Source organism: Rattus norvegicus, chromosome 15 (genome assembly GCF_036323735.1).
Source record: "Rattus norvegicus strain BN/NHsdMcwi chromosome 15, GRCr8, whole genome shotgun sequence".
NCBI lineage: Eukaryota > Metazoa > Chordata > Mammalia > Rodentia > Muridae > Rattus > Rattus norvegicus.
Window position 1 is genome coordinate 25,661,296 of NC_086033.1, and position 11,845 is coordinate 25,673,140.

Below are 11,845 nucleotides of genomic sequence, written 5' to 3' on the forward strand. Positions count from 1 at the left end.
GGAGTGGGCACTCCCACATGTGGGATGACCCAGTTCCTTATCTAAGGCCTCTCACGTTAGTGCTGTCTGTCCCCGAAAGGATGGCTAAGGTCTCTGGCAGTTCTCCTTTGGATTTTTATGATTTCATGGATCTCCATTCCCTCCCTGGATCCTGTATAATTGGCATCTTCATCAGTGAGTGATACCTGGGCCTTTTTCTGTTGACAGCACAACCCTTGAGGGGTCCTGTGGGTCTTTGGATTCTGTCCCTGCAAAGCAGTTTTGCTTGCAAGTTCCATCAAGGGAAAGTCACAAACTTTGTAAATATTTCAATGGATTTACACACCCATTTGCACATGCTCCACAGCCTCCAAGTGTGAACTTGCTGAATGGTTACCGTAGCACATGGTGTAACCCACACTCTACCTATTCTAGTATCCGTAATTGCATTGAGAATAAATACCTTTACCTACTCCAATATCTACACGCGAGCAGTGTGACACATACTTTGAATTTAGAGGCATGAGAATAAAGTGTGACTGCTCCTTGTTTGTAGGGAGGTATTTCATAGTTGGGCAGTCCTCTGAGTGAGGAAGTGGGGTATGGATACATGCTGCTTGTGTAGACTTCTTATCTCAGAGCTCTTGTGGCTGTCTAAGCTCCAGCCCTGTGGTTTTGCACACAAAACACATGCCTGAACCAAATGGTACAACCCACACAAACTTATCAGAATTGGGCACAATCATTAAGTTTAGAAGACAAGGACCACTGTAGCTGTCCACTGTAGAATTTCTTCTCAACTTCAAAGACATGTCCTTGAAATTTCAGCCCACTCATTGCTAAGTGGGCCAGTTTTGCTCTAGAGAAAACACATTTTAAAAATTGCCAAAAGATCACAAGAAATGAACTACATAATAAAGCAAAGCTTCATATACTAAGCATTTTTAGGAGAGTAATATTTATTTGCACAGACTATTCATATTTGTATTACACTGTAATTAAATACCAGGATGAAATTAATGGCCAGAAGCAAGGACTCTTGCCTTTGGATGTCTCATTGCTTAGGACTGCTGTGATGTTGTCATGTTGGGATAACGATTACAGAAAGCCCACAGTCCGGGCATCTACCTAACTTCCCAGGGACTACACCTTGTAGTTTTCCAACATTATTATGAAACATTTGTTGAATTACCAGACTGCCATTGACAGTGATTTTTTTCATAGTTCATGCCTTCTGCCTCTATGTCTATGACTGTGCTGTGTATTTATCAACCAATAATTTATATGTAAAAATGGCCAAGCAATGTAAGGTTAAAACTTACACAAGTAACCATTAACTTATCTTCTATTTTTCAAGTGCTTTTTAAATCTGCTTTTCAAAATATAAGACTATGTTAAGGATAAGACAGATATATCATTATTTACATATTTGTCGTCTCTCAAATGTCTGCTAGAGAAGCTTAGTACTATAAATGTTCATTTTGGGGTTTCCTTCCTGTTTCCTACAGATTTCAGTAAATTGTGCCATCTTTCTGTAAATTCTATGGTTGCTGGCATCTAACCATTGTGATAAGATAGGATGCTATTTCATTTTTGCTGTATATGTTCAAACTTGTGTTGAGCCCTACTATGTGTGTAGAAAGTTTTATGGTTGCAGAGAAGAGCCTGTATCTTTTCATGTTTCATGGCTGTTCCCTAGATGTACATTAGCCCTATGGAATTTATAATCATCATTTGAATCCAGGATTTTCTCTGACAAAGTTTTATTTGCTTAAGCTGTCTATTAGTATTTAATTAGGATTTCTACTGTGCACTGAAGCACCATGATAAAAACAAGTTGGGGAGGAAAAGAATTATTTGGCTTACACTTCTATATTGCAGTTCATTATTGAAGGAATACAGGACAGAAACAGAAAGAGGAGAGGACCCTGGAGGTATGAGCTGATGCAGAGACCTTAGGAGGGTTGTGATAGCTGTCTTCTTCCTCATGATTTCCTCAGTCTGCTTTTTTATGGAACCCAGGACCATGAGCCAGGGATGGCACCACCCACAAGGAGCTGGGCCCACCTTCAACAATCACAAATTAAGAAAATGCTAGATCTCTCCTGAGAGACACAGCCAGAATACGGCAAATACAGAGGCGAATGCCAGCAGCAAACCACTGAACTGAGAACGGGACCCCCGTTGAAGGAATCTTAGAAAGGACTGAAAGAGATTGAAGAGGCTCGAGATCCCATATGTACAACAATGCCAAGCAACCAGATCTTCCAGGGACTAAGCCACTACCCAAAGACTATATACATGGACTGACCCTGGGCTCTGACCTCATAGGTAGCAATGAATAGCCTAGTAAGAGCACCAGTGGAAGGGGAAGCCCTTGGTCCTGCCAAGGCTGAAACCCCAGTGAACGTGATTGTTCGGGGGAGGGCGGTAATGGAGGGAGGATGGGGAGGGGAACGCCCATATAGAAGGGGAGGAGGAGGGGTTAGGGGTATGCTGGCCCGGAAACAGGGAAACGGAATAACACTCGAAATGTAAATAAGAAATACCCAAGTTAATAAAGATAACAAAAGAAGAAGAAGAAGAAGAAGAAGAAGAAGAAGAAGAAGAAGAAGAAGAAGAAGAAGAAGAAGAAGAAGAAGAAGAAGAAGAAGAAGAAGAAGAAAGAAGAAGAAAATGCTCTACAGGCTTGCCTATAGCCCCATTTTATGTAGGCATTTTTTTTTATTGACATTCCCTCCTTTCAGATGACTTTAGTTTGTGTCAAATGGACATAAAACTTTTCAGTACAGTGTGAGTAGGGTTTGGTGCCATCTACTATTTTACTCTATTGGGATTAATTTCTGATTCCACAGCTAGTGGTATTTGTTTTGTGAAATAAGTTACGTTATGTTTTGTTTTGTTTTGTTTTGCTTTGTTTGGAGTTGCGATGTCTTCTTGAGAGATTATTCTATTTAGGAATGTGAAATTGCCTTCTCATTATTTTTGTTTTGAAGTCTGTTTGATATCAAAATAAGAAGTGCTTGGTATTTCTTAGCTTCATTTGCTTACTTGGAACACCTTTTACTCATCTTTCCCCTTAATGTTGTGTCTGCCTTTGGTAGTGCTCTGTTTTTCTTGGAGGTAGCAACATATTTATCATGTACGTATATTCAATTGCTACTTTGTGATTTTCTTGCAGAGTTGTAACCATTAATAGTATTCAGTTATAGAAAATGTATAAGAGTTCACATAACTTTGTGTTTTCTTAGAATCCATTTGATTCATGAACCTGGAACTATTATTTACACCCTGTTGTGGTTTTAGTTTGTTTATCTTTCTGTTTGGGTCAAACTACTCCTTCTAGCATCCTCTGTAGAGCTGGCTGGTTTAGTTTTCACAAATATCTATAATCTTTTGTCTACCTTTACCATAAGGAGTTTTCACTTCTTCAGTTTTAATAGTTTTTTTTTTGTTGTTGTTGTTGTTGCTTTTGTATTGGGATTGGGATTTAGTATGTGTGGTCACTCACAAAATGAAATATATCCTTCCAGGACCTTCTGGCTTCAGATGTTTCTATCAGATAATCAGGTATTGTTCTGCTGGGATTGTCTTCATGAGCAACCTTACCCTTCTCTCTTGCAACTTGAATGCTCTTTATTTTGTCACTGCTTCAGTGTTTTAAATATAACATGTCATGGGAAGTTTCTTTTCTTTGTTTATATTTATATTTTCCTGTTTTTAAAGATTTACTTTCATATATTTATGCTGGTCCTTCTCTGGTCTCTCGCTTGAATGTGCATCTTGTGCCATGTATTGTGGTATCCCCCATGAGCCTGTGACAGATCAGGTCCTCACATAAATCTATGGCTTCTAGTGCCATGAGTTGTGGAACTGCTAGCGCTTATGAATCCTACTGCCAAACAACCTGAGTTTGTGCCTTTGTTCCACAGCTTCTAGCACTAATTTATGGAACATGCTTGGTCTGTGTGAGCTTTACTTTAGATTAGACACCATTAGAACCTTGGGTCTACAGCATTTGCTATGAGTTGTGGAACTTCGAATGTGTGGGCTTCTTCTCGTTCAGTTATTGTCCTCATCTTAGGTCTGCTGCTTCTACTATGAATAGTGCAATTCCCTGTGCCAATTGAGACAGACTCTACCCCCATGAGTTGTGGAATTTTTTAAATTCCCATGGGCCTGACATTGGGCCACAGCTGGTCTGCTTCCCAGGTTTGCAGTTCTTGGTTTATATTTTTCTTATTAATCTAATTAGAAATTTATTTCCCTTTTTAGTTTTGATAGGAATTCGTTTGTAGAAATGCCCTCTTCTCAGTGATGCAATTTAGAATAGTTAATTGTGAAAAATATCTCTTAATCAATTTTATTTCTTTCCTGTTCATTATCATATGTGTCCTTTAATTTATCGGTATTCTCGTTTTTTCCCATAAAGATTTTTGTTGATATAAAAATATTCTTACTCATATTTGCTGTATTTCACTAAGAAAGTCAAACAACAATTACCCAACATTTGCTTAGAATGGTGAGTTTAGACATTTTGTTGTGGAGCTTCTTCCTTATGTAGGGTTCAGAAACACCACATGGACCTTCTATATAGTTTCTGGTAACTGTTATAGAATAGATGTTGGCTTGGGCATGAACAAAGAAACTGTGACTCAACCTTTAAAGAAAACACTTTTGTCAAATACCTTGTTGGGCATGTTAGACAGGCCTACAATATGTGTTGACAATAGTTCGCCCCACATCTCCACCTAACTCTCAATTCCATCTTCCCCCTCTTAGGCTTTTCCCTCTTTCTGTTCTCATTTTTTGCTTTAAAAATAACTCGCGAGTTTTAATTTGTGCTGCTAGTATATCCATTGCTTTTGGAGGATGGGTAAACAATCCCCATCATGTAATTAAATGATGTTCCCGCTAATGCGTTTCTTCACATTGTTCACCATCATATGTTATTACTACAGAGTCCACTGGGATAGTTTTTCTCTCTCCTGTTTATTTTTATGTTTTTCCTCACTTGTTTTATGTAGTACAAAAATACTCCTGAGTCCCACTAGCAAACAGTCATGTTCCAGAGACAGAGGGATTAGTGAAAGTTCAGTACCTTTTAGAAATTGAAAAACTATGCTGAGGTACTAGCAGTAACTATTCAGGATTGTTGGATGTTTAATCATCATTAGTTCCTATTTATTTTGTACTAGTTTGCTATAAAACCATTAAAATATAATTGCTTAATAATTTGCCTAACATAAAGGCCCATATTTTCATTTCATCTTTATTATGTGTGGAATATGTACATTCATAATATGATTCAGCTGGATATCATTGACTTTCTCCTCTATATTTCCTTTTCAGTATTTACTCAGTGCACTTTCAAATTTACTGACTTGGTTTGTGCCTCCTTGGTTCAAGATATCAGAATTACATTTTGCCCTTTATAAATCTTATATCAATCATAATTTATTCATGGGCCTAACTAAAATTCATTTATATTTATGAATGTGACTTATCATATTTATTGAAATTGGTGCTAAGAATATCCATGCATCCTATTATAATCATCACTTCACCAATAAATGTACAATGAATGTCGAAAGGGAGAATGCTAAATAATTTCATGTTGATTTTTCTTGAAAATCTTATTATCTTCCTTGGAGATGTTAATATATATATATATATATATATATATATATATATATATATATATATATATGAAGCTTTGAGAGGTGGGACACATAAGAGAGACTACAGTAAGGAATGGGAAGAGGAAAATTGTATAACTGTATTTTAACTAAAAATGAAGTCACGAGATTGACATATAAGAAGACAGCATCAGTGGACTACAATCTGTCAAAGGCTAAGGAGGGTGGATGATCTGTGACATGGGGCTGAGGTCTAGAGTTGGGTCTTTCTCAGGTGACTAGTTATCTGCCAGAACCTTGATCATGTGTATGGCCTGCTTGCAGTTGTGCTCAGTTTTCCTACTGACCCTATCTAGGGATACAGAATTACCTCCACTGCCTGAGATATCTTAGTACTACGGCAATCACTTTTAGAATTGATTTTAGCCATTTGTAACTTCCTTATCTCCTTTGCTGGCCTTTGGGAGGAAACTACCATTTAAGATGGAGAGAGAGCTAAAATATAGGACAAGGATCGTCTAGGAAATGATTGGCCATGATATAGACAAGTTTCTCCAAAATCTTGGAGACAGGATTGTATTTCCTATATCTGGTGCTGAGGCCCTGGACCCTCAGTGCTTCACCTACCCTGGGGCTTCTGGCCACTTTTCCTAGGGTGTCCTGGATCCCAGACTATCAGTGGGTTGTGCTGTGGCCATTCTGGCACTACATGGACTTCAACACTTGCCATGATTTTTCCAAAGGCACTGACCACACAAGAATGATGACAGAACCCTGAAAGATTGGATCTTAGAATTCCAGGATATTGTTTCATTAGAGTTTTCCACTGCCCACTGGGCTGTGATGCATGCCTGTATTACCCTTCCACTCTGAAACAGAAACTCTTGCCTCTCACCAGCTTTAGAGCCCTGTCTGTCTCTTTTTATTTTATAGTCCGGTAGATTTGGATTCAAGCATATGGCTCTAGGAGATTTCATCTTTCCTATCATTATGGTCCTACTAGCTGTCTTGCTTACTTACACCATCCAAGTAACCATCTTCTTTCTACTCTTCATTATACCCCTGACACCCATCACGGAGACCATTATTCTCCATTCCAACAATACCAGGAATGTGGAGTCAACTGGCAGGCTGACATCTTCATTCTAGTTATTTTCATTGGGTCCACCTTCTTTTGTGTGTTCTCCAACAGGCTGCTTTCTTTTCTCCCACTCTAATTTTCATCATCCTGGGTACATACTGTGGCATTAGTTTAGAAGCTCAAAACTAAGAAGGCAGTGTGGGTGGCTAACGTGGATGAGTTAGCTCTACATGTGCATTAAACTCCTCTTCTGCATTAAGATTATCTTTTTAAAGACAATCTGTGATTTGTTTTCCCACATTAATGGGAACCTTAAAACTGATATATTTCTTCAAGATAAATTAGATACACTGCTCTTGTGTTGTTTTCCATTTATACTTAAGGGTACTGACTGGGCAATTTAGAATCGAGTGTATCCATCTTCCCCTTGTTCTAGACTTAACAGCATAAGAATTTGTGAGTAGCTTTATTGTATTCCAAAGAAACCACAGGATGAAGTTCCTTTATCTTGTCATAGAAGAAACAGTAATAATTGATGTCCAGGTCCCCTTAAAGTGTGGAGACTGTCCCTGTTCAACATGGGTTTCTTGAATATATTGCTTGCTGTAGAAAATCCCTCATTAATAAGGATCCAGTGTGGTTCCCAGATTTTCCCCTAGGATGGGGCTCAGACATTTCTCTTTCATCTCCCCTCTCACCAATTGCCATGGTTAAGAATCAGGTGAAGTTGAAACAAGGAAGTCAGTTCTGGGGCTGGGAAGTAAAGAAACCCATTCTAGATATCCAGAAAAGTATTTGCTTTCATATAAAATAGTTACTTGGCTGTTTTTCTATGTAGCATCTGCTACAGTACTAGGAAGGACCCTAGTCCTCCCATTGATATCAGAACCTGAAATGGTGGAGGAATGGCCACTTTTGGCACATCGAGTTTGCTTCCTTCCAAAAGCCTCCTTGTGCTCCATTGGTTAACCTGCATCTCTGCTCCTTCATCTGCCTTCCAGTTCTTACTGGAGCCAGACTGTGGGTAATAATAACACACGAGTCAAGGAAACGTGCCCGTTTCCATAAAGGCACAGCATAGGCAAGAAAAGAACCTAATGATTATACACTCAAATAAACAAAAGTTCTAGTCTCACTCAACTAGAGTGATAGGCCCTGGCAATGAAGGAACTTTGGTGCCAGAGAAAGATTGGGAGTATAGATCCACCTCTCCTCATATTTCTTTTGACTTGTTCTTACAGTGAGGTGCTTAAGTGAAAATACCCAAGAGATCAGCAGAGGTAGAATTCCTTTCTGCTGCAGTATTTTAAGTGTTACATTTGTATAGAGTCATGCACTTCTATTTGGTCTGAGACAGAAACACCATAAGATGATCACATAATCCATATTGTACATTTTGATCTACTGTTCGGGTAGGTAATAGGGTCTTGAATGAATGAAATTATAGAAGAACATATTCATAGCCCTGATCTAGTTCATCAAGCTAGCAGTGGGTCACTTCCTTGGGAAACACATACCTTAAAAATTGTCCAGAGTTCATCTGTAGTCAGAGTTGTTTGTTTATGAAAGAGCTGGGTCATTGAGTTTTAATCAGAGTTCAAGGAGGGAAGGCTTCTTTTTCTGAAATTTCTGACCATGTTCCAAGCTAAGTCTGTACATTTGATACTCTAGAAGGCCTCGTCTTCCAAGAAGCTACTGGGTCCTTTTGGAGCTGGCCACTGCCACCCAGAGTCTGGAGGACCAATGGTTCTTGCTACCTTGCCTGCTACTAGCCTAACATCATCAGAACTGTGTGTTAGATGAATCTATATATATGGTCTTTGAGGAATATACGTAATATTTTACAATTATTATATATCAATACATATTAATTATATGTAAATTTTATTTATACTATGCATATTTATATAATATACTATTGTTTATATAAATATATATTATTATATAATTATTATGTGTATTATATATTCCTCCAAGGCCATATATCATCCCAGGATTTATATGTTGGCCACTATAGCTTGTGTTATGTTCTTTGGTTCAATGAAAGTTTTTCTTAGATATGACAATTAAAACATGCAGAAATATTTATTATTGGAAAACATTCTAAATAAAAATGAAGAAAATATTAAACCTTTACTACTAATGTAACAGTAATAGATTAGTACTAGTTTCTCTTTATTAATGCATAGTTCAAACATAAAAGTAAAGCAACACATTACCCTTAGTCTTTAGTTTATCTAGCCATGATATTCAAAGGCTGCGGTAATTATGAAGTGTTCAATCCATAAGTTCTATGTGCAGCTAACATGTTGGATCCATAATTTTCTCATGGCTTTCTTCATTTCCCGATTTCTCAGTGTATAAATAATAGGATTCAGTAAGGGAGTAATAACGGTGTAAAATACAGCAAGAGTTGTATTGCTTGCAAAACTTCCGAACGGCCAGGCATAGATAAAGATACAGGGTCCAAAGAACAGAGTGACCACAATTATGTGGGCAGACAAGGTGGACAGAGCCTTGGAAAGACTGCCAGGTGATTTGTGCTTTACAATGACCAGAATGACAGTGTATGAAACAAGCAAGAGAATGAAACAGATGAATGAGAGCAGCCCACTGTCAGCAATCACAAATAACTCTAGAGTGTATGTTTCAATACAAGCAAGCTTGATTACCAGGGGAAGATCACAAAATATATTATTTATAATATTGTGTCCACAGAAAGGCAAATTCACTGTGAGTGCCATCTGGCTCATGGTGTGTATGAAACCAATTGTCCAGGAAAGAATAATACACCTGTTCAGCAACCTGTGACTCATGATTATCCTGTAGTGCAATGGTTTGCATATGGCCACATATCTGTCAAAGGCCATGACTATCAAAAGAGTCATTTCAGCACCCCCGAAGAAATGCATGAAGAACATCTGGGCCATGCAGCCCTGAAAAGAGATGCTCTTACGTGCTGCCAGTAAGTCTGTTATCATCTTGGGCGTCGTGACAGTGGAAAGACACATGTCCAGGAAGGAGAGGTTTCCAAGAAGAAAGTACATGGGAGAATGAAGGGTAGAAGTAGCTGCCACTGTGACTATAATAAGGATGTTGCCCACCACAGTAGTGCCATAGATCAAAGTAAATGTCACAAAGAAGAAAGTCTGAAGTTGCCAATCTCCAGAAAATCCCACTAAAATAAATTCTGTCACAGCGGATCCATTTTTATAATCCATTTATTCAACTCAGAAAGGTTCTCAAAGTTCTTTAAATACAGAAGTGAAAAACCAAAGCCAGCTACAGTTAGTATCAGTATGATTGTATTTTTATTATTTGTGGATAGTGTTAACCAACGATTTGAAAGCATGCAATGTTTAACATATCAATGTATCAGATCATAGCTTGAAATTTTAAGCATCACATCACTTTAAACAATATTCTTAAGGTTATGTGATATAGAAGACATTTGAAAGGTAAAAATTCTATTTATATTATTTTATCTTATCAAATAATATATTTTGGCAGGTCCTTTTTTCATTAATCTTTTCACATAGAAATAAAGATAAAGATTAAATGGAAATAACTATTTTGCTTCTAATTTATTATTGTCTTCTGTTCCTTAGATTCCTTGCAGTTATGTTATTCAAATAAATGAGTAATATAGAATCATAATGGTAAATTCATTGCTATGTATTTATGAAGATATTATCAAAGATTATCTAGTGATTTTTAAAACAAACACAAGATAGAAATTAATTTAAACGCAGAAGGCAATCTACATAGTCATTGAATATTTTTTCTTTTAAATCTTTTTTTAAAATCTTTTGCTTTGTGATGTATTCTAAAAACTTCAAGAAACATGGACTCAGTCTCAAATGTTTTTGAGCCTGTGTCCTCAAATGCCAAATTGCAGATTCAAAAGAAGGGCTGTTGTGATAAATGCATGCTTACATTTGCTGATTTAATAGCAAATGGCATGGTGTCTCAATTTTTACCTATAAGTTTTGCTTGTGTTATAATCTTTAAGCCCAGTTTACTATCTTAACTGGGCTTTTTACATAACATTCAAAGTTTCTGGAGTAATGAAAATAATCAATTACAGTAAAGATATTATTAAGTGCTAGGCTTCACTCTGAATTCTTTAATGTATGATAAAGGTGTTTAATTCTCATAGCGAACACAAGATAAAAGAATATTGTTAGCATGTGTATATAAAAAAGCTATGATGTAGTATCTATTGACTTTTTAACAATTATCTAGCTATCAAGAATGAATGTTACTGCTTAAAACAAGTCAATCTGGTACCAGCATCTGGGTTTATACCAACATACCATATGCCTACAAAATGGAAAGGATATATATTCATAATCAAATAGTTAAACATTCTTTGAACTCATGTGTCTCATATGAATTCCTTAGAATATATGATGCAACAACAAAGAGATAACTTAAAGATACAATTAACTACAACTGTTTTTCCTATGTAACCAATGTCTGTTATACAAAGGCATCATAATCTAGAAATATATTATTATAAGGACGACAAGCTGTGTGAGAAAACCTTTAACATTGTGTAGGACTTATGCAAAACAGATTCAAGATCAATTCTATGTGAGACCTTCAAAAGTGAAATAAACTTTAAGGCCAATAATCAAGAAAGGTTGTGATATGAATATATGAAAATATAGGAAATGAAATGCGCTAAGTACATCTTTATAGTATGATCCAGTTGCTTGAATTCTAATACATTTCCCTCTGAGACAGCAATAGCATATTATAGATCAAATATGATCCATTTTGAAATTTATTACAGATGTTTATTGGGATATATATTTTCCATCTTGTTTATTTTGCTTTTCCTTCTATAAAGAAGACTCATGATAAAATTCTTAAATTATTTATATTTTGATTTGAATTGAAAACATCTTACATCTCTTCCCTTTACCTAGTGGTCACCTGTTTTCATTTATGGTCCAAGAATTATTTTTACAGAGGCTAAGTATCTAATTTAGATCACGAAGTGACCTTCCAGTTACTTTTCAAACTCTGAATAAACGCATATATTTATATAGTCTTTCAAGTGCTTTGATACTGGAAAAAAGTAGTTCCTAGTCTGTAAAATGTTATAGGACACTAGAACTTTTGTAGTATGAGCTTTCTG

The 11,845-nt window shown here is 36.7% G+C and overlaps 1 protein-coding gene and 1 pseudogene across 1 annotated transcript; one reads left to right on the forward strand and one right to left on the reverse strand.

The window, feature by feature from the left end:
- Nucleotides 1-501: 501 nt before the first annotated feature.
- On the forward strand, nt 502-6,767 carry Rapgef5-ps1 (Rap guanine nucleotide exchange factor 5, pseudogene 1; annotated as a pseudogene).
- Nucleotides 6,768-8,990: 2,223 nt separating this feature from the next.
- On the reverse strand, nt 8,991-9,920 carry Or4l1 (olfactory receptor family 4 subfamily L member 1). Its single transcript, NM_001000971.1, has one exon. It carries the CDS (start codon nt 9,918-9,920, stop codon nt 8,991-8,993), a length of 930 nt encoding a protein of 309 aa, NP_001000971.1.
- Nucleotides 9,921-11,845: the final 1,925 nt, after the last annotated feature.

Bases quoted from the DNA above. Each gene is read 5' to 3' on its own strand.
- Or4l1 (NM_001000971.1), bottom strand. From the start codon at position 9,920: ATGGATTATAAAAATGGATCCGCTGTGACAGAATTTATTTTAGTGGGA.